This window comes from Tauraco erythrolophus, chromosome 1, assembly GCF_009769465.1.
Source record: "Tauraco erythrolophus isolate bTauEry1 chromosome 1, bTauEry1.pri, whole genome shotgun sequence".
NCBI classification, from domain to species: domain Eukaryota; kingdom Metazoa; phylum Chordata; class Aves; order Musophagiformes; family Musophagidae; genus Tauraco; species Tauraco erythrolophus.
The window spans coordinates 30,911,544-30,930,304 of record NC_141465.1 but is presented as its reverse complement, the minus strand read 5'-3'; the positions used below and the strand labels follow the sequence as shown (position 1 = coordinate 30,930,304).

General features: G+C 46.8%; 1 protein-coding gene across 2 annotated transcripts in view; it reads right to left on the bottom strand.

The window, feature by feature from the left end:
* The window catches only part of HUNK (hormonally up-regulated Neu-associated kinase), a 56,502-nt gene extending 46,467 nt beyond the window's left edge, over positions 1-10,035 (bottom strand). For both annotated transcript variants that reach the window (XM_086631739.1, XM_086631748.1), the window contains exon 1: positions 9,763-10,035. In XM_086631739.1, coding sequence (XP_086487865.1) covers positions 9,763-10,035 — 273 coding nt within the window. The remainder of the gene's footprint in view (positions 1-9,762) is intronic.
* Between the last annotated feature and the right edge of the window lie 8,726 nt (positions 10,036-18,761).

Here is an 18,761-nt window from a genome sequence, read left to right as displayed (position 1 = left end):
CTCTTACTTCAGTCAGGAAGGAAGGAAATGGAGTGGTGGTAACTGCTGACTTAACACACAACTAATGCCTTGTCCAATGTGGTCCATTTCCATAGAGTGGCCCAGCTTCACTGAAGGAGGGCCATTCTCAGCTGTGTTTCTCTTCAACGTGCTTTTTACTTCGCATCATATTTATGGGTAACTTCATGCTATACTTCACAAGCAACTATTGTTATCTTTTCCCGGACATGCTTCTGCTCTGCTGTTTCCACAAAGCCAGCTACTCCCTTTCCTCTAATCTTCTGCTTCGCTCCCTTTTCAAACAGCTTGGAAGACAGACATCTGCTGCCATTTCTGCCACCTGAAATGGCCCAGGGCCTTTAGAGCCCAGCGACCAGCAGGAGATGGTTTTGAGGCAAGGGGGGTGCCACAATTCTGCCCCTACCCAGCCGCTCTCAACAGAAGCCCCCACAAATTACATTTTTCCTTGGCGTTATATGTCCAAAGCAACAGGATTTGTACAATACACGGGTGTCATGGGGTCAGAGCACAGCCTGGGAGCCTGGGAAGGAGGAATCTGTGTGGCTACAGCACAGCCCAATCCATGGGAAGGAATGCGTGACTTGTCTTGAGCAGGTCATGGAGGGGATCTGTCTCGCCTTTGGTTGAAAGAAACAATTCCAGAGACCTTTCAGCGCTCTCCTGGTCAACTAATTAATGAGGCAGACATAACTGCATCCCCCGAGGGAGAGGAGCACATTTTTACCTCCCTGGCCTCTGAAGATATCTACACAAGTCAGGAGAGATTACGCAGAGACTGATGGAAGTAGTGGTGGCAGAAAGCCAGACGCAGAGATACATTAAGGAGGTTCCAAAAGAAATCCTTACCATCTTGTCACAAACCAGCCTCTGGGCCGGAGACATCTCCGTCGAGGAGAAAGCGTGTCTCTGAATGCCTGGGACAGCTGGGTCTGCCTTCCCACCGAGACATAAAATATTTATCAAGGATCACTTTCCAAGCATTAGCTGTTTTTCATAGAAGGGCTTTTTTGAACCCCATTCGTAAGGAAAGACTGCCATGCTGAAACACTGCCTACTGTTTAACATGAGATCTCTGTGAGCTCACGACATGACCAGCTAATGGGAAAGGCGCTTCTCAGGGCATGTCCCACAAGCGCAGGGGCAGCCGGACGCATGGCTGCCGCGGCGGATGGACAACCCATTCAGACCAGCCAGGTCCTTAACTTCACATCGACGGAAGCTGATGGCTACTCACAGCCCGCCATGGAGGCGGCCCATGTGACAACTGCTGGGAAACAGAGGTCCTCTCCACCCAGAGGTGCCCCTGATAATCTGCCAGGACAAGAAGCAGCTGCCAGACCTGAGGCACGGCGAGGCCAGAGTTGGTGCTTCGGTCGTGGGCAAACCAAATCCTGTCCAGCTGTTTCTGATAAACCATAACTCGCCTTCTGAATGCCAAAAACGTCTTCTGTCACAGCGAGATGGATGGAGATCTCCGGTTACGTGTGGGGAAGCAAAAGCAAAGGGGTGATACCCAATGACCTTCCTTCAACGCCCATCCCTACAGGAGAAACCTGGTGGCTAATGGCACTTCCTATCTTCCTGACCACAGACTCATAATGTGTTTCATGTTACGCAGTCCCTGTTTCGCATTTTAGCAATCAAATGCGTAACTGGACTTACGGAAGACTAAGTATCCCTGATTTAAAGCACTTTAATACCAATATAACTTTAAGGAAGAAAGAAAACACAAAACATAACAAACAAAAAAACAAAAAAAAACCCACATGAGCCACTGCTTTTGAGGCCCAGCTAATACCCTCCTTTCTATTGATTTAAAACAAAGCAGATAAAACATTTACAATTGTTGGAAGCCAAGAAAAAGGTGTCTCCAATAAAGTTTTTATATATAAATCATATGTTCTCTCCCTTAGCTCTGTGGACATTATCCACAGAAAATAAATTTATTCTCCGAAAAAAAATGTTTCCATGACAATCTTCCACAACAGGCAGAGAGCAAAGGAACTTTATTATATATAACTTGGCTTTTTTTAGTTCTCTTTGTTGCAGTGATTTTTCTCCTAGTGCCAGTAGCACTGATCTTGCACTGCAAATGAGAAGAGCCCTGTTGGGCTTAGTGTAAAAGGTGTTGGACCTAGAGCTCAGCAGTGCAATAGCAGGGCAAAGCAGTGACAGAAAAGGAGACTTTGGTCAGGCCAGCACTAGCTTTCTGTTTATTTTTTCCAGGTGGTCTCCCTAGGGGACCACAGTAACTCCTCCCAGACTCTTTCCATGAAGATGAGGTTTGATCCAGCTCCCTGCTAGCACCAACATTAAATTCAGATCAACACACAGGTTTTGCAGTGATCCACTGTATCAGCTTAGAAAGGGGTACCTCTGTTCTAGCATGGGCCCCAGGGTCGTGCTTATGATGGTGGCTTCTCTCTTACTCTAGTAAAGCTTACTGGAAAAACCTACCTGCTTCTCTTCATCAGCACAGCCTCCACCAGTCCACCAAAAACACTGGCACCACTAAGTTCACACCCTCAAGGAGATCAGCCGCCAGACAACCCATCAGGGAAGCACAGCAGAAGTTTTATGGAGCCACAGAATCGAACGGTTTGGGTTTTGGTTTTTTGCTCTTCAACTTATCTGAAAATAACAGCTAAACCAATCTGAAGCTGAAGTAATGCAAAGTGTGGCTACACTGTGAGCAGAAGAGTAGTCAGGATGGTCTGAATCTAGCCAGTTTGCTTTGGTTCAGTTGTATCCCATGCTGCTAGGTGAGCACCTTGCTGCTAGGTACAATCCACCTAATGCTTCTTTTGGCTGGTATCTACCCAGTCATTGGTTTTGAACAGTTTTAGATGCTTCTCCATAATCTTGAAGAGTAGTGTAGTCAGCACGTAACCTCTCAGCTCAATTTTACACTGCTGTTCATACAGCACAACAGCTTGGGTTTTAGGCACACTATTACAATTCAGTCGCCAGAAGGTCTGTTGCACCATCTCATGACCGCTTTCCTTCTGGGGTTATATCCTTGCGAAGAGTAAGTGCTGCTCATTTTCACCTCCACTTTCCTGACTGCAGGCAAACAAATAACTCGTAAGGGCAGAGGGGCAAAGAGGCCCAATGTGTTACATCCACTGAAACGCATGAAGCTACGGTAACATTCTCCAGCTCACTGGTGTAAAAGGAGATACAGCAAATGGCAAGATGCACAAAGCAAGACGTTTATGGGTAACATACATCTGCAAAAACAGGCCTACAGCTTTACATATCTTTAAATACATTAAAAACACAAAACTTGCAAGAACAAATACAAGCATCCAGATGCAAGCGTCATATAAGAACTACACCTGGTGCCAATTCAACCTCAACACTCTGCTTCCCTCAATCCTGCATATGCCACTAAAATTATAAAAGTCTATATGAAAAGCAGCACATTGCTGACATGCGCTGTTAGTGACATCCTTAAAACTGCTGAATGTAAACTTGAAAGCAGATTATCTCAAGAGGATAAGCAACTGCCACATGTGCATCAATTCAGCTCATTGCAGAGCAAGTTGCAAGCTACAGCTGAAAAATATTAAAGCAATCTTCCTGGAAGACAGACTGTACTAATGAACAAACTCTCTTGCCTATTAAAGCCTATTCCCGCTTACACCAAGCATGCAACATAGAAGAGGGTTAGAGGGAAAAGCGTGGCTTTTTAACAAGTACCTGATGCAACTGGTTATTCTCCAGATGAACAAACTATTAGCAGGTGAAACAGACTAAGCAGGTAGGTGCACATCAGCAGTTTGGCCTTATGCTCAAAGTCTTGCGTGCTCCAAAACACATATTGGGGAACACTATGCTGACACAGCAACCTGTTTTCTGATCCTTTTTCCAGCCAAGTCCTCACTGGTACCACTGCAACCGTGACACTGTCCTTCAAATCATTTTCTGAAGTACTGTACATTAACAAAAGCATATGTTTAGTAGCTTCAACACAAATTATGCATTTGCACACACGCACACAAACCTCTGTGAAAAGAATAGCATCAAAGCTGTGAAAGCAAACACTTAGAAGCAAGGAAATGGCAAAACTCAGGCTGCAGAAACACCCTCATTTTATTCCCTCAGTGTGTATCATTAAGAGCAGCATATCATCCAGGTGCAACAGTTGGCAGCTTTTAATAAAAGCAAACAGCATCCCAGGAGAAAGCCACCGTGCATATTTGCAGTAAGCACTTTCAAAACAAGCTTGGGTTTTTTTGGTTTTGTTTTGTGTTTTTTTTTAACAGACATAAAATTTAAAAATATGTAGAGAAACAGGTAAGAAGAGAACTACTAATTAAATATTTAGAGAACAAACGCATCTAGGAAACTGACATACAAGTATCACTGGAGGAAGAACATAAAATAACAGGTCAAATTTCAAATTAAAATCCTGTGGATTTACCCTCTAATCTACTGAAAGCAATGAAGGCATTCCAAGTTTCACAGTTTTACCTGCAACCTCACAATATTTGAGGGAGAAAAAAGAAAGGGCTGAACTGAAAGACCAGAGACCACCTTAGAAACTCAGCTTTTGTTTACAATGAAGTAACTTCCCAGCCCATTTGGTTGACAAGATGATTTGAAAGTGAAAGTGACCACACTCACAGCCCCAAAACTCAGAAATCAGATGAAAATAAAGATCCTAGAACTACATATGTATATATACTGAATTTCCCAAGTTTTAAGTCCATGTCACTGCTTGAGCAACCCTGGATCTTGAGATACCGACAAAGTTGAAAATGGCAAGTCCTGGTGCAGAAGCCCTCACTGGGAAGCCCCCACTGGTGTTGGTTTCCTGTACGAAGAGCAGCAATGTCGCCAAGGGAGGCATGATTACAAAGGGCACTGATGGGGCAAGATCTCACCTGCCAACACATCCAAAGGCCTTTGGTCACCAAGTCTCCACTCCCTGAAGTCTATGGTGGAAGACACAGGAAAACAGTGAATTTACTCAAGGCAAAATTAACACCGTGACACGTGAAAGCGTATATGGCATCGTAACTTCTGCTGTTGTCTACTGGCACCACTTTTGTCCATACTTCTCTGTGTCCACTTGTCTATATTCTCTTAAACAGCTGCTAGAAGAGCTAAGGCACGAAGTCTGCACGAAGACATCCCGGTGTGTAATTCTGCATAACGCACGCAGCGCAACACACAGGCGCGCTTCGGAAACGCCTCCCTCCTTCGAGGAGGGCCTGACGGAGTGAAAGAGGCATTTCCAGCTCTCTGCAGGGAGGCTGCACTGCCCGCCTACCCACCCCTGCACCTCCAGGGTGCCCAAATACACCTTGGCTTTTTTTTTTTTTCATACCTCTTTAATACAGAAATGCGTTCTGAACACAAAACTCTTCTGTGAAAAGGCCACTTTTAATATTAATTGCTCTGCCTTCAAAGAAGAAACTAGTAAATTGTATTTTTAGCCACGGCTTCCAACAGGAGCAGAAAGCCACTTGACTAACTGTAACTAAAAGTGTACCTTTCTCGAGCTTAACAATAGTGCTGAAGAAAAGGATAAACAAATTTGTTGGAGGATGAGAAACCAAATGATTCAATTTGCCTGAATGACTTTTTTTTTGTAGTACTAAAGATTACACCTAAAAGTAGTTAAACGTAATCTCAGTTCAAGTTTGTTTACAAGAACTTTGGCTCAATATGTCATCAATACATTGTCACTCCGCAACACTATATGGAGTTATCTGGACTTTTCATCAAGGTCCACAGCAGATAACACAACCTATTCAGTCTACTAATAGAGCCTCACACCACCCCCATGGCAGCGATGGCAACATAATCTCAGCTGTCTAAAAACGCAAAGAATCGTTACCTTGCGATATCTGCCTTTGCCCGATTCCCATCGCCCAGCGATTGACCCTTCTGAGCCCCAAGCAGAAGGCCTGAAACAATCTGAGAGTATATTGTGCACTGGCTCCCAAAGTTAGCTGAATAACAATACAGCTAACTCAGCAGGGTTTCTGAGCCACAATTTAAAGCTAAATTGGCTTGCTCTTCATAGAGGAACTATGTTTCCTTAGGATTAGCAATAAAGACTGCCTGAGCTGATGTGACAAATCAGCCTTTTACCCAAAAATGTCAGATTATAGGCTGCGATACTTTTATTCAAAAGCAACGGAAAGAATAATCTGTTCAACGTTCTCCTGCACTCAGCTAAAATACACTTAATTGCATCAGGCACTACCAAACATTTTTCAAGCCCAGAATATAATAACATGCCTGACGTTATGGCAACATAAACCGCAAGAAGTACCGTAAAAGATTTGATTTAAGAGTCCGGCGCTAAAGAGGTTCATAGGGAAGGTTTAAAAATCTCACCTTAGCTCACCCACTTGTGCTTAGGTGCTCATAGGAGCTGCTGGTTCTCATCCCACACAGCTCACTCAAAACGTATCGTCCATCAAACTACCCTCCAAGCAGCTGGTAAAGTAACAAGCATTTGGCCCAAAGCATATAACATCTTATGCTCTCTTGAAGACCTCTTTAGCTTCTAGCAATTGCAGGGTGAGGTAATGGCAGATTTTTGGCATCCGCTCCGCATTGCCTTGATTCTGTACAATGCATTGTGTCAGTGCGATGGATCCGAGCCTAGCTGGGGACTCATTAATCCACAGATTTCGTTTCTAAACACACAATTTTCTGAAACAATAATGTGCATTAACTCCTCCGGAGTTGCTAAAGTCTGCTGCAAATCAAACCCTGTTTGGGCCTCCCTTACTGATGTCAGATATTTTGGTGACCATAATGGCCTGGACTCCGCCAAAACAGCAACCAGACATTAGTAGTAAGACCCCTACTTCACACTATTATGGCAATTTTATTGAAATTTGGGCAATGCCCTTGCTCAACAACGGCTTTACAAGACAAAAAATCAGATGTCAACTGTTTGGGGTTTTTTGCTTTCAAAATACATGCAGGCACTAATCCTGGAATAATAGGCTCATAAAACATCAGCTTAGAAAAATGCAGCAATTACACTGATCCAGCGAGCTGTCCACAGGAGACGGCTTTGTTTCCACATTTTGCTTCGCTGAACTCCACTTGTGAGCGCATTAAGTATCCGCTCCCACAGATTAACTTTTCCTCTGCAAGTGAACGGACTGGAAGACTATACACGGCCAATTTCTGGCTTGCTCCATGGAAGGAGGGACAGCATCAGGCCCTTACAGACTGATCTTCTCCTCCAGCCTCTGGAGGAGCATGGTGTCGCTCTTGGGGGATTTACCCCTGAGACAAGATGAGTTTAGGGACAAAGGTGGGTAGAGAGAGATGGCAAAAGGCAACTGTCACATACAGCTGCTCATGCCATGTCTCAGACAGCTCCGTTAACTCCAGCCTGACTATGGCCACCTGATTTCTGGAGGTGAAGGTCTCTGCTGAGCATCGGAGTCACCTGGGCTCAGATGCCAGCACCGTCATACCTAACCCTCCAGCAGCTGGCCTGCTGTTCACTGAGGTTTCTCAGAAGGTACAAATATAGCTTAATCAATAGATCTGGCCCTTCACATACCAGGATACACTTGAGGAAGGACTCTGCCATGGAGATAAACGATTTCTTATGTAGAACGTCCTCTTCCCACAGAACCTCCTCCCCATAACCTGCTCCCACTGGTCCCTGTTCTCATGCCACCTCGTGCTTCTGCTCCCGATCCCATTCCCACCCTTGCCAGCCTCAGCCTCTTCTGATGCGGCCTTGTGCTGCAAAAGAAAGGAGTCTGGGTAAGCAGATGTTTTCCTTCTCCTCGTATCACAGGCAGAGCTCAGTCGCCCGTGGTGAGCTCCATGTAGGCAGAGCTGCCGGCAGCTGTGAGGCAGCGCCAGTTTGGGCATGTTTCAGCTGCCTTTGGCTGGAGGCCACGTGAAAGCTTGGTAGAGGAATAAGCCCAGAAGAGCTGAGTGTCCATCAGCTCTCTACTTGGGGTGAAATTCTCACGTGGGGTCACGTGTGGGATGGAAAGCATTCACCCCTCCAGTTAGAGGGAGGAACCTTGCTGAGATAGTACCTCACCTGAAGCAAATCATTAATTACTCTTATCTCCTATCCATTAACTCAAAGTGCTTATCCATAAATACCTGGAATGAAATAGGTGGATTTTCTGGGAAGATGGACCTTTGATTAGTCAACTTGAAACTATGCAACTGATCTTTCACCCACTGAAGTAGACAGCAAGAGCTTCCTTTGATCCCATGGTATAAGATCAGGCCAGACGGAGCTCAGAGATCATCATCCCTGTCCACAAATACAAATACGGTGGCTCAGCAGGAAGGAAATGTGATTCTCCTAGAGTTTCTGCTTGTCACTTTGTCACGGTGTGTGTTATTCAAGACATTGAGGGAAGGGAAAAAAAAAAAAACAGGCCTAGGAGCTGAGACAGAGGGGCGTGTGGTGAGTCTTTTTATTTTTTTCCCCTCTAAACAGACTGAGATAAATGTGGCAATCCAAAAACGTGGAGGTGGGAAGAACGTGTGTGTGCATGTGCCTTTTATCAACTGCAGGATCATTGGATGTATCTGTTACCAAGGAGAAGCACACGCTTGGTAACAGAAGAGAGCAATTTTTATTTTTTTTGCATTCCTATATGATAATAATCACTAACCTTATCATTTTTCTTATGATGAAATTCAGAGCCCTGTATTAAATTTCACTCCGTGACAAATTTACTGGAATAAGAAAAAAAAATAAAGAAATAATCCAAGAGTGCAGGAATGCAAGCTACCAAGACGCAATCTTAACAGCAGCACACTTACAGTGCTGCTGGAGCCGGAGGAAATTACACTGTCCTTAGCCTCACTGGTCCGAGGAGCCTTCGGCAACAATGAGGCGCCCCTGCTTTGGGTAGCCCTCTGCTAAGGATCTGCTAGAACAGAGGCAGAAGTCAGACAGCCCAAACAAGAACAGCCCAACCCCTCATCGGGGGGCCCTAGCAGGCTTCTCCTTGCTCTGTTTACCACCCAGCCAAGCCACTACTACTCTTTATAACGCTGTGACATGTCCTGATTGATGGGTAAAAGCCTCCACTGAAGGGTTCTGGATAATAAACAAAACGCAGAGACCCTCCGCGGACTTTTCTTACTAGTACCCTGGGGGGGGGGGGAACAAACAAACAAAACAAAACCCACAAATCCACCCAGGGTGCATCTCGTATCTTTTGCCACGCAGTGATACCAACAACTTCCAATCGCCGAACTGTACCCCCTCCTGCAGACACACGCAGCATCTCCCATCGCTTTGATCAGCAAGAAGTGTCTGTATATATCCACACGCGGAATGTCGCGACTAGACTGCACACAGTCACTGGTCCTCAGCAGTGCAAGTCGCGCCATTAAAAACGCATTTCTGACCAAAAAATTAAGCAAACAAACAGAGGGAGAAAACAAAAATAATAAAAAGACAGGTCAAGGCAACTGAAGTATTTCAGGAGGAAAGCAAAATTACAGCCACGGAAATCTCAGTATGCGAAGTGGAAGCGCCGTTTTCACGCCCGCAGCGTGCGGCGGCGGCGCCGCGGGTAAGTTGGGAGACGGGGGCCGAGGGGAGCCCCGCGCCGCCCCCGGCTCGGTGCCTGCCGGGGAGCTCTCCCTCCGGGGGGCTCATCCTCCCGGCCGGCAGAGACCCAGCACGCCCATCTCACAACACACACACACTCCCCGGTGTCCCGGCAGCCACCCCAGAGGTGCCTGGCGGCTCCGGTCCGGACACGGTACCTTCTCTCCCGTGAGCACGTGCAGCCCTTCCCGGACCTTGGCGAAGGATCCCTCTCCCAGCTTCCTGCCGATCAGATAGTTGCCGACCCGCTTGGTGTGCTGGAAGTCACGGAGCCGCTCCCGCGGCGCCGCCGCCGCCGCGCTCAGCCAGGCGGCCAGGAAACTGCCCTCCGCGCCCGCCGCCGCCGCCTTCCGCGCCTCCCCGCCGCCGCCGCCGCTGCCCGCCACCGCCGGCGGCTCGCTCAGGAGCCCGTCGCCCGCCGCCGCCGGCATGCTCGGCCCTGCCGCTGCCGCTGCCCCTCGCCCTGCCGCGCTGCCTGCCCCCGGCCCGCGGGGCGGTCACCGGGCGGACAGGAAAGTTGCTCGGAGCAGACCGCCGCCGGCCAGGCTGGAGTGGAGGGACCGGGGGGCGGAGCGGGGCTGGCGGGGGGCCGGGGCTGGGGCTGGGGCGAGCCGGCGGCGCGGTGCCCGGGGCTGCCGCCCCTCATTGGATCCGGCGCCTCCCCTCCTCCCGCCCGCCGCTGCTGCTCTGCCCCGCGCCGGCAGCGGCTTCAGGCGTGAAGCTGCCGCGCCGAGCGGGGAGGAGGGGGACCGGGGGAGGGAGGGACCGGCGGAGGGAGGGGGAAAGGGCTCATTCAGTTTGAATTTGCGGTAATTTAATCCGCTCGCACGCGGCTGGAGCAGATGCGGTCCAAACCCGGCAGCCTGGGTGTTTTCAAATCCGGCTGGCCCCTCCTTCCCGCCCCCCTCCCCGGCACTCCGAACCGGGGGCGGCAGCGCATCCCTCTCTGGAATTGAACCAGGGGTCCCGGCTCCAGGGCAGCGCCGTGACTCTGCGTGTGGCTCTGTTTTATCGCTGCCCGGGAATATCTTTTGTGCCGCTTTTCCCCACCTTCCTTCCCGAGCCCTCCTCACCCCCGTGTCTGGGAAACGTGCTACCGCGATGCGATCGTGACTGCCCCGCCCGCCCGCTGCTCCGGCGGCGACGGCGGGCTCCGCTCTTGCTCCCCGCTTCGTTCACCACCCGCTTCTCCATCTTAGCGCTCCCGGCGCTCGGCTCTCCTCTGCCGGCAGCGTCCTCTTCCTCCTGTTTAGAAGAGCGGGGTTCCTGGCGGAGCCCCTTTCCCCCCCCCCCCCGCAGTCGTCCTCCCCTAAATGTTCTCCGGGGCTCGGTGGAGAGGAGGTGAATTGGACCCCCATCCGCCGCAGGCTGCGTCCAGGCGACACTTATTTCCCGACCGACATTCTCCACCTCGTGGACAGGGAGAAGAAACGAGTGCACCGCTGTTTTCACTGCCCAGCCCCCTTCCACCGGGCTGGAGGCTGCATCGGCAAACGGGGGGCGCACCGAGAGGGAGGGCAGGCATGGGGGGTGACCCTGGACGTATTTAAAAGACGTACAGACGTGGTGCTTAGGGACATGGTTTAGCGGTGGACTTGGCAGTGTTAGGTTAACGGTTGGACTCGATGACCTCAAAGGTCTTTTCCAACCTAAACGATTCCATGATTCTATGAGACAGAGCCGGCAGAGTTGCCGCGCTTTGAGCTCCCGATGGTCAGTGCTGCTCTACTCCGCTTTGATTTTCCGAGGGTCAGTGGTGCTAAGCAACCTTCAGCTCGCGCTGTGGACGCTCTAATAAAACAATTAATTCATTGAAATGTCGCAGGGCTCGTGAAGATTTTAACCTAAAACCTGCCTGTAGCACGGTGTCAGCAAGAAAGTAAGCGAGGAACCCTATTTAGCTTTCAGCTTGATCTACGTTTTCAAGTTTTGCCCGCGTAGCTGTGTTAGTTGATACTTTGGAAAAAAAAAAAAAAAAATCACGCGCACCCCAGCAGATGCGAGCTATGTCAGCAAAACCTCCCGTGAAGATGCAATTGTACCTGATAAAAACCGGCTTAGGGCTTTGCTGCAATCACACTCCCGCCCCATGTGAAGCTGGTTTTCCCACTAGAGGGCTGGCCAGCACCACTCTCCCCGCACACGCTCTGCCTCCTCTTTTTAAGCTTTTCTTTACTCCTTAAAAATGTCAAGCCAATTTTACACCGCGCTGCTGTCTATTAGCCTTTGCTTCTGTCTCGACTCCACTTCTATCGCTTCACTGGGAGAGCTATACCCCTCTGGTCCCTTCCGCTGGAGTAGTCTTGCTGCATCACTAATCGGATTTTGACTGGCACGGGTGTTGATGAGCCACGTGCTCCTTCCATGCCACCTTTCCTTGACATCACTGCTTTGGTAAAACTTCCTGATTTAAGCTGGAGCTGAGCAACATTATGATTTTACCGTGCCAGTCATAATGGGTATAACGATTTGTAGCCTCCCCCGTGTCAGTCCAGGCTTCCCAAGCCATAGTTAATCAGATTAAAGCATACTCAGGTCTGGCTTTAGGCAAAAAAGGTGGGCAGGTGCCCAGGGAGGTTGGTGGTAGGAGCTACAGGCTGGCTGTGTGGGACAAGGCATTACCACCATAAGCGCTGAGCCCTGCCACCTCCTGACAACCCCATGGCTGGGGCTGGTCAGGGTGTAGCTGGGGTATGAGCCCTCTCTATCCACCTTACCAGCCCTCTTGGCCCAACATGACATCAGGAGTCATGCTGGTCTACTCCCACATTTAGGACCAGCCCTTATCCAGACCCCTTCTTTTACCTTGCAGGGATAAGAAAGTGTCTAGTCTGCTGGGAAGAGAAGAAGAGATGGAGGGAGCGGGAGCTTATGCTGTGTGGAGGTGGCAGCTGATAACTGTGTGGGATGAAGGCCCTTACTGCAAGGCAGAAGAAGAAGAAGGAAGGAGAACCGGGGAAGCAGATTCGCACTACAGATTTCTAGAGCTCAGCTGGCCACTTTCCACCAGCTGACTTCAGGTTCCCTGAAACTTTGACTGACCCCTCTAAAACGTATTCCCTGTGGCTACATACAGAGCAGTTCCATTGCAGAGACCTCTGGGACAGACTCCGCACCACCGCACTCAGTGTTATATATGTTCTGAGATGATATTTCAAACAAAACAGAAACCCAGCACTGTCCCGGTAGGCAGAAACTGGAGAAGGGGAAGTTCCAAAGCCAATAAATAGTATTTTGGTTTTAAAGTATACACTCATGTCATCCTCTGGATACATTTACAAACATTGCGGTACATAGTCACCTAAAACAAAAGTCTGTTGTGTTCTCTGATCTACCATAGATTTCATAGATTTTTCTAGGTTGGAAAAGACCTTAGAGATCACCCAGTCCAACCGTCCCTAATCTCCCATTAAACCATATCCCTAAGCAGTTCATCCACCCTTTTCTTAAACACATCCAGGGATGGGGACTCAACCACCTCCCTGGGCAGCCTATTCCAGTGGCTGACAACCCTTACCACTACCCTGGGAGCAGTTTGGTCCCCTTTGTGAAGGCGTAGGGACACAGGACCATGACACGCTGCCTGAACTGATGGCTGCTGTGCTGAAGTTGTGCTCCTCATAGCTGAGGTGCTCTTTGACACATGTCCCTAACAGCAAAACTGGTTCTGCCTCTGCTCTCCCCCACAGTGCAATGCTATGCCAGTCTGTTTGTGCTGCTGCACTATAAACAGCATTGGTGAGGTGATCCAGTCTTTTTAAAAGTGCCAGGAAATTTAAGACAACTCCTCTACTGACCTGGCCACCAGAGAAATACAAGTGGAACTGCACAGTGAAACAGCACAGATACCCCTGCATCACACTGTGCCTTGCAAATGTAATCCTTAAATTACGTTCCTGGCCCTCTTAAATCAACTGGGATTGATAAATCTGGCTTCCACCAAATCTGAATGGTTCAGGAGAGGACTTTAGTGGTGTTTCCTAAATCAAAGCTGGAAGCGGGAAGGTGCCAGCAGCATCCCTGTGTGTTTGCAGGGAAGGTGACTCAATCCTTGCACAGATCAGGACAGTGGCAATGCTGGATTGTTCAGGGTCTATGGTCTATGTCAAAGACTTCTACAGTCAGTATGATTTCATGTGAGATTTTTAGCAATATCGTTGTATGGGGGCAGGGAGAGGGAGAGGAAGAAAAAGCTGCACTGCAGACAGTTACATTGAAAGAATAAAAAGTATATATTGTTTTCCAATTGTGAAGAGGCTACCTTCCATACTATTTAAAGATATGACTATGCCAAGAGATTTTGCAACTACATTTGCTGTATAGCTGTTCTTGTAAAGGATCAAATACATGTTTCAGACAGACAATACAAGAATTCCCAAGTGTCTCTTATGCAGGGAACTGGAACAAGGAAATAGGAAACATGGCTGCCCAGGAAAATGCTGGAAGACACGCCTGGATGCAGCTTCTGGCTAATCCTTACAGGCAGCGATGGAGCACAGAGGAAAGGTGTGGCCCCGTTTCAACAGCAACAGCGTGCCCTTGGGCAGGAAGAGCTGTAAGGTAAAGAACGTGTTAGTTGGCAGCAGGAGACCAGCTCATAGATTAAATGGCAATACGTGCAGGAAGAGATGCTTCGCATGCACAGACCTGCATCCTCCATTCCCTGGCTGTAGAGCTCATCTCAGCCTCCCCACGCCGACCTCAGTGTCTTTAAAATGGATGCACAAAAAGGGATGCGCGTCGGCATCAAGAAGTCCTTGCTGGGCATAGGGGAGGTGAGCTGAGACCATGTGCCTCCATTGTCTGCTTCCCTTCTGGTGCCACCTGGGGAAGGGGGGAACCTCACCCAGTGCAAAACAAACCGGATCCTTCCCTTGCGCAAAGGAATATGCTTTCAGACAGACAGACAGACAGACAGACAGACAGACAGAGGTATGTGCCTTTGTTTAGGCTCACAGCTCCCACTCAGCTAACAGAAACACGTTTTTGGCCACTGTGATGATTAAACAGATGTTAATGGCATGTTTTTCTGTCAAACACCTGAAAATCAACCACGTTAAAAATAAAACTGGCAAGAAATGGCCATTGCAGCAAACATTAGGAGAGCTCTGAAAGAACCCAGTGAGTATTTTTTTTTTTTTTGATTGACTCAACTGGTGGACTTAATGAGTTGACAGTATCCTTTTAAACAGGCGAAACTGCTGCCTTCTCATGATTTCTCTCCTGTCCAGCTGTGCCCATCAGGGTGCAGTCTGGGTGGAAGGGGGATCAAAGGCTGCATTAATTTCTGTCCATGCATTAATTTAAATTTAGCTCCAGTGTGCTTTATTTTGAGCTGCAGTCTTTCTAGGTAATGACATTTTCTGATTAACTGTTGAAATTACTAATGAATTAAAGGCAGTAGTCTGTCTTCAGGTTGCAAAAGCTGTAATAACAAGCTACTAAAAATAATCTAGAGCTTGATTTAAACCCATGAAAGTGAAGAAATTCAGAGTTACCCTGACAGTATTGTCCTTTGCCATCTTCAGCATTTTGAAATATTGTAGTAAAATGTATTATCAACTTGCAGACTGGGAGTATTACAGCCATGAGGACGACTGAGGCCTCTGAGCCCAGTCCTCAATGTCAAGGTTTACCTGGGCTGAATCCTTCAAGGGGCTGAACACTACAGCCAAGTTCCCAGGCTACTGTACCATGGCCAAGGAGGATGTGGCTGAGGATGGAACTGGAAAACGCTGGTCCAGCAGCAGAACATGGCACTGCAAAGGAAATATTTGTGAGCTTGGGGGATCATCAGCAAAATGCTTCACCTTGCCATGCTGTTGCCTCTTCTGATGCAGCTGGTGGTGGCAGCTTTCCAAGCACTTCTTGGGGAAGCACAGGGCTGTTGCCTGGGATGCTCGAATTCTCCTTACGCCTCACCTGCAAATGCGATTCACATTAATTGCTCTCACTTGTCCTTCTGAAGAGATCCAAGGCCCTTAAGTGAAGGAACAATGAAATCTCAGCTCTTTTCAAAGGTACAATGGTAAATGAAGAAGTGGGTAAACTCGTTAAGTATGGTGCACAAGAGCAATGAGTAAATTCTGTTCTGGTCAAATTAAAAGCGGGTAATTTACCATTTACCTGTCACATCACCAGGCCTTTTGAAGTCAGTGGTTAGCTGCTGACTTCAGCCAGGTTGTAGGAGAAACCTTGACTTAGGACTCATATGTTAGGTTAAAAAAAAGAAAAGTCATCCTATTATTGCTTATGCTGTCTTTGATATTTTGTTCTGCTTTAAAATAACTGTTTTTTTTGCAGTTTGTTTGTTTGTGGGTTTTTTTTGGACAGCTGTCTAGTTTTGTAATATTTAGGTTTCAGCTATTACAGGGATATTAATTTAAACTAGTTGAGTTTATTGCATTTTTTGAAGTGAGAATGCATTTGTATTTGATCTTAAAGAATTTATAAGACATGCTTTTTTTACAGTTTTTAAATCCCTGTCTGAATTCAGACTGACAAGAACCTAAGTTTACTGGCACTTCCACAATAACAGATGATGTATTCAGCCCCTTTCTCCCCTATACTGCAACACAGATAGCAGTGAAGAAGACAACGCTTTCAGTAGGACAGTAACGTCCAGCATCAACTGATAACTTTGTGATTTATGTGCCTACATACGGGTACTGCAGATACCATTCAGCTGACAGTGACAGTGGTATTTCTAAATCCATGTAGTTATGTGCTCATAGAGAATGAATGTACTTCACCTTTCCATTGTTGCAGGAAGATGACTTCTACAGTTAAGCTTTCATAAGCTTAAAACTTGTATTTGAAAAATATTGAACAAATTTTGCCCTCAAAAATGATCAGTGTGTGTGTATATATATACATACGCACAAAAGTACCTAAGTAAGCATTGAAACTATTTCATGACTTTCACAGAAATATGTAGGCAATGGGGTTATCTGTCACTGTCTCTACAAGCATCAAAAGCTCTACTTTTCCTGTGCTCCACTAAAATCTCCAGTTTTCTCTCTGCCCTGTGGCTTCTGTAATTTAGTTCCATGCAGCTAATATAAAAATTGAGAGCGTGTGATGACTTGGATGTATCATAAACCAAATTGAATTTAGTATCAAAGTAAATAGCAGGAGGTTTCTGTATTGATGTTGTTATTCTTTTTCACATTTCCTTAATTAAGAAGTTCAATTTCTGTATTTCAATTAAACTGTTGTGAAACTTTCCTTGCAATGCATGGTGTCATAAAATTTAGGACCTTGAATTTAATTTTCATTTACATGTGAGAGAACACATGAGTATTGTGTAATTATGCCTATGTGATTTCCAAAAGCCTTTAAATATCAGTGATGCATGACATGTAAAGAAAAAGGAAATCAGACTTTTGTGAATCTCTGGAATTAGCATATCATGCAGAAAAAAGTGTGAGGTATTACGAATGCTGACAAAGCCCCTTCAATGGACTCCTGCGTCACTCCACGGTGTCGTGTCAGTACACTGTTAATGGGGTCTAAGAGTGATTTAAATGCATAATGAGAATGAAGATGAGCATGTATTTGAAGTAAAGCTTTATGTTAGAGCAGGGACTGACGTTAGTCCAAATCATCCTGCCAATGTCATGCCAGACAACATTCGAGTAACCTGCCACAATGGGAATTCAGAATCAAGATGCCTTTAAGCCCAAGATTGTACCTCCTTACTCTTCTCTTTTTCTTGGCAATAAGTCAGAAAATATCCCAGTCTGCCATAGGACTGGTGGTTTTCCCATTGTTGCTGCAGACTGAGCACCATCAGCCCGTGTCTGCGTGTGCTTGCATCTATGGTAATCACTGTTTTTTCAGTCAAAGATAGTCTGCTATTTAAATGCTTCCTTGCAAGAAATATTCCAAACACCTTGTTTATGTCTGTGCTAAAATGTGAACAAACCAGTGATTCACTCCTGAACTAACATTTCTATGTTTTATTTAAGCCTAAAAAAATTTTTGTTGACTGAATGAATTGTTGGAAAGCAGAGTTTTACCGCAGTAAAACTACTCATCACACTATCACAAAACTATCGCAGATACATACTCTATATGTAAGGGCTATGAGAAGGTGACTACTTAGGGACAGGATCTGAAGTGCTCAGGTCATACTGCTCTCTGCCTTCACTAGCCCCTGCTGCAGGCTTTTCCTCCGCAGACGAGAGCAGCAAAGTGTCTATCCTCATCAGCCAGATGCACACAAGGACTTTGTCGCGCTCCTTCCAGCTCCTGCCTGGCAACGCGTGCTCCTTCCTTTAAGCCATGGTAAAGATTGCTGCGCAGAGGTGTACAGCAGGAGCGGACACGCGGGGCACAGTCGGCGGCACTGTGTCGAACACCTGCTTACGGTTCAGCTCAGGCTGGCTTTAGCTGGAGTTACCTGGATGTTACGTAGAGCGGCTCTGCCTATCTCAGCTGTGCCCCAGGCTTCCTCTGTTCTTAATAGATGCAGGGAGGGAACTGCTGTTCTCCATACTGTCAATGAACAGGTTCCCACAGGCCCATAATATACTAGATATATAACCTGTTTACTGGGCAAACTTTACCTTTAAAAAATATAAGAAGAGTGATACATCTTCCTGATTGCATAGTGTGGCAAGGCAAAACAATAAAAAAGTTCAGCCAGCCATCATTCTGACTGTTGCACACAAATCCCATCATAAAACTGCTATAAATATAGATCTTGTTAGTATAGTTGGTGTTAATTAGAATTTGGGAAACCTTTTACATTTAGTCAGATTAAAAACCTTGAAACGAACGCAGTCATGTACTAAGCTGCGGAAATTCATCTCGGTGCTCTGCAACTGAAAGCATTCATTTTACAAGTGTCTTCCTTTGTAGATGGATAGATTTGCTGCATGCTTATTGCAAATCTCATTTGCAAATCATGGTTAACTTGCTGCGATCATCTCTCTCTGTATGCGACTTCCCAAATGATTGAAACCACATCAAAGATTCAAAGCTGGGAGACTCAATTATGAAGTGCACCATTTTTTACAGGTGAATACTTTGGCATACGTTCAGGACCTGGCATAGCCCTGAAACATTTCCAAAGTGATATTTGCTTAATAATAAATGAATCAAATTTCAAATTATGAATCCTGTTTGTGTGATTTTACCTAAATGAGACTCA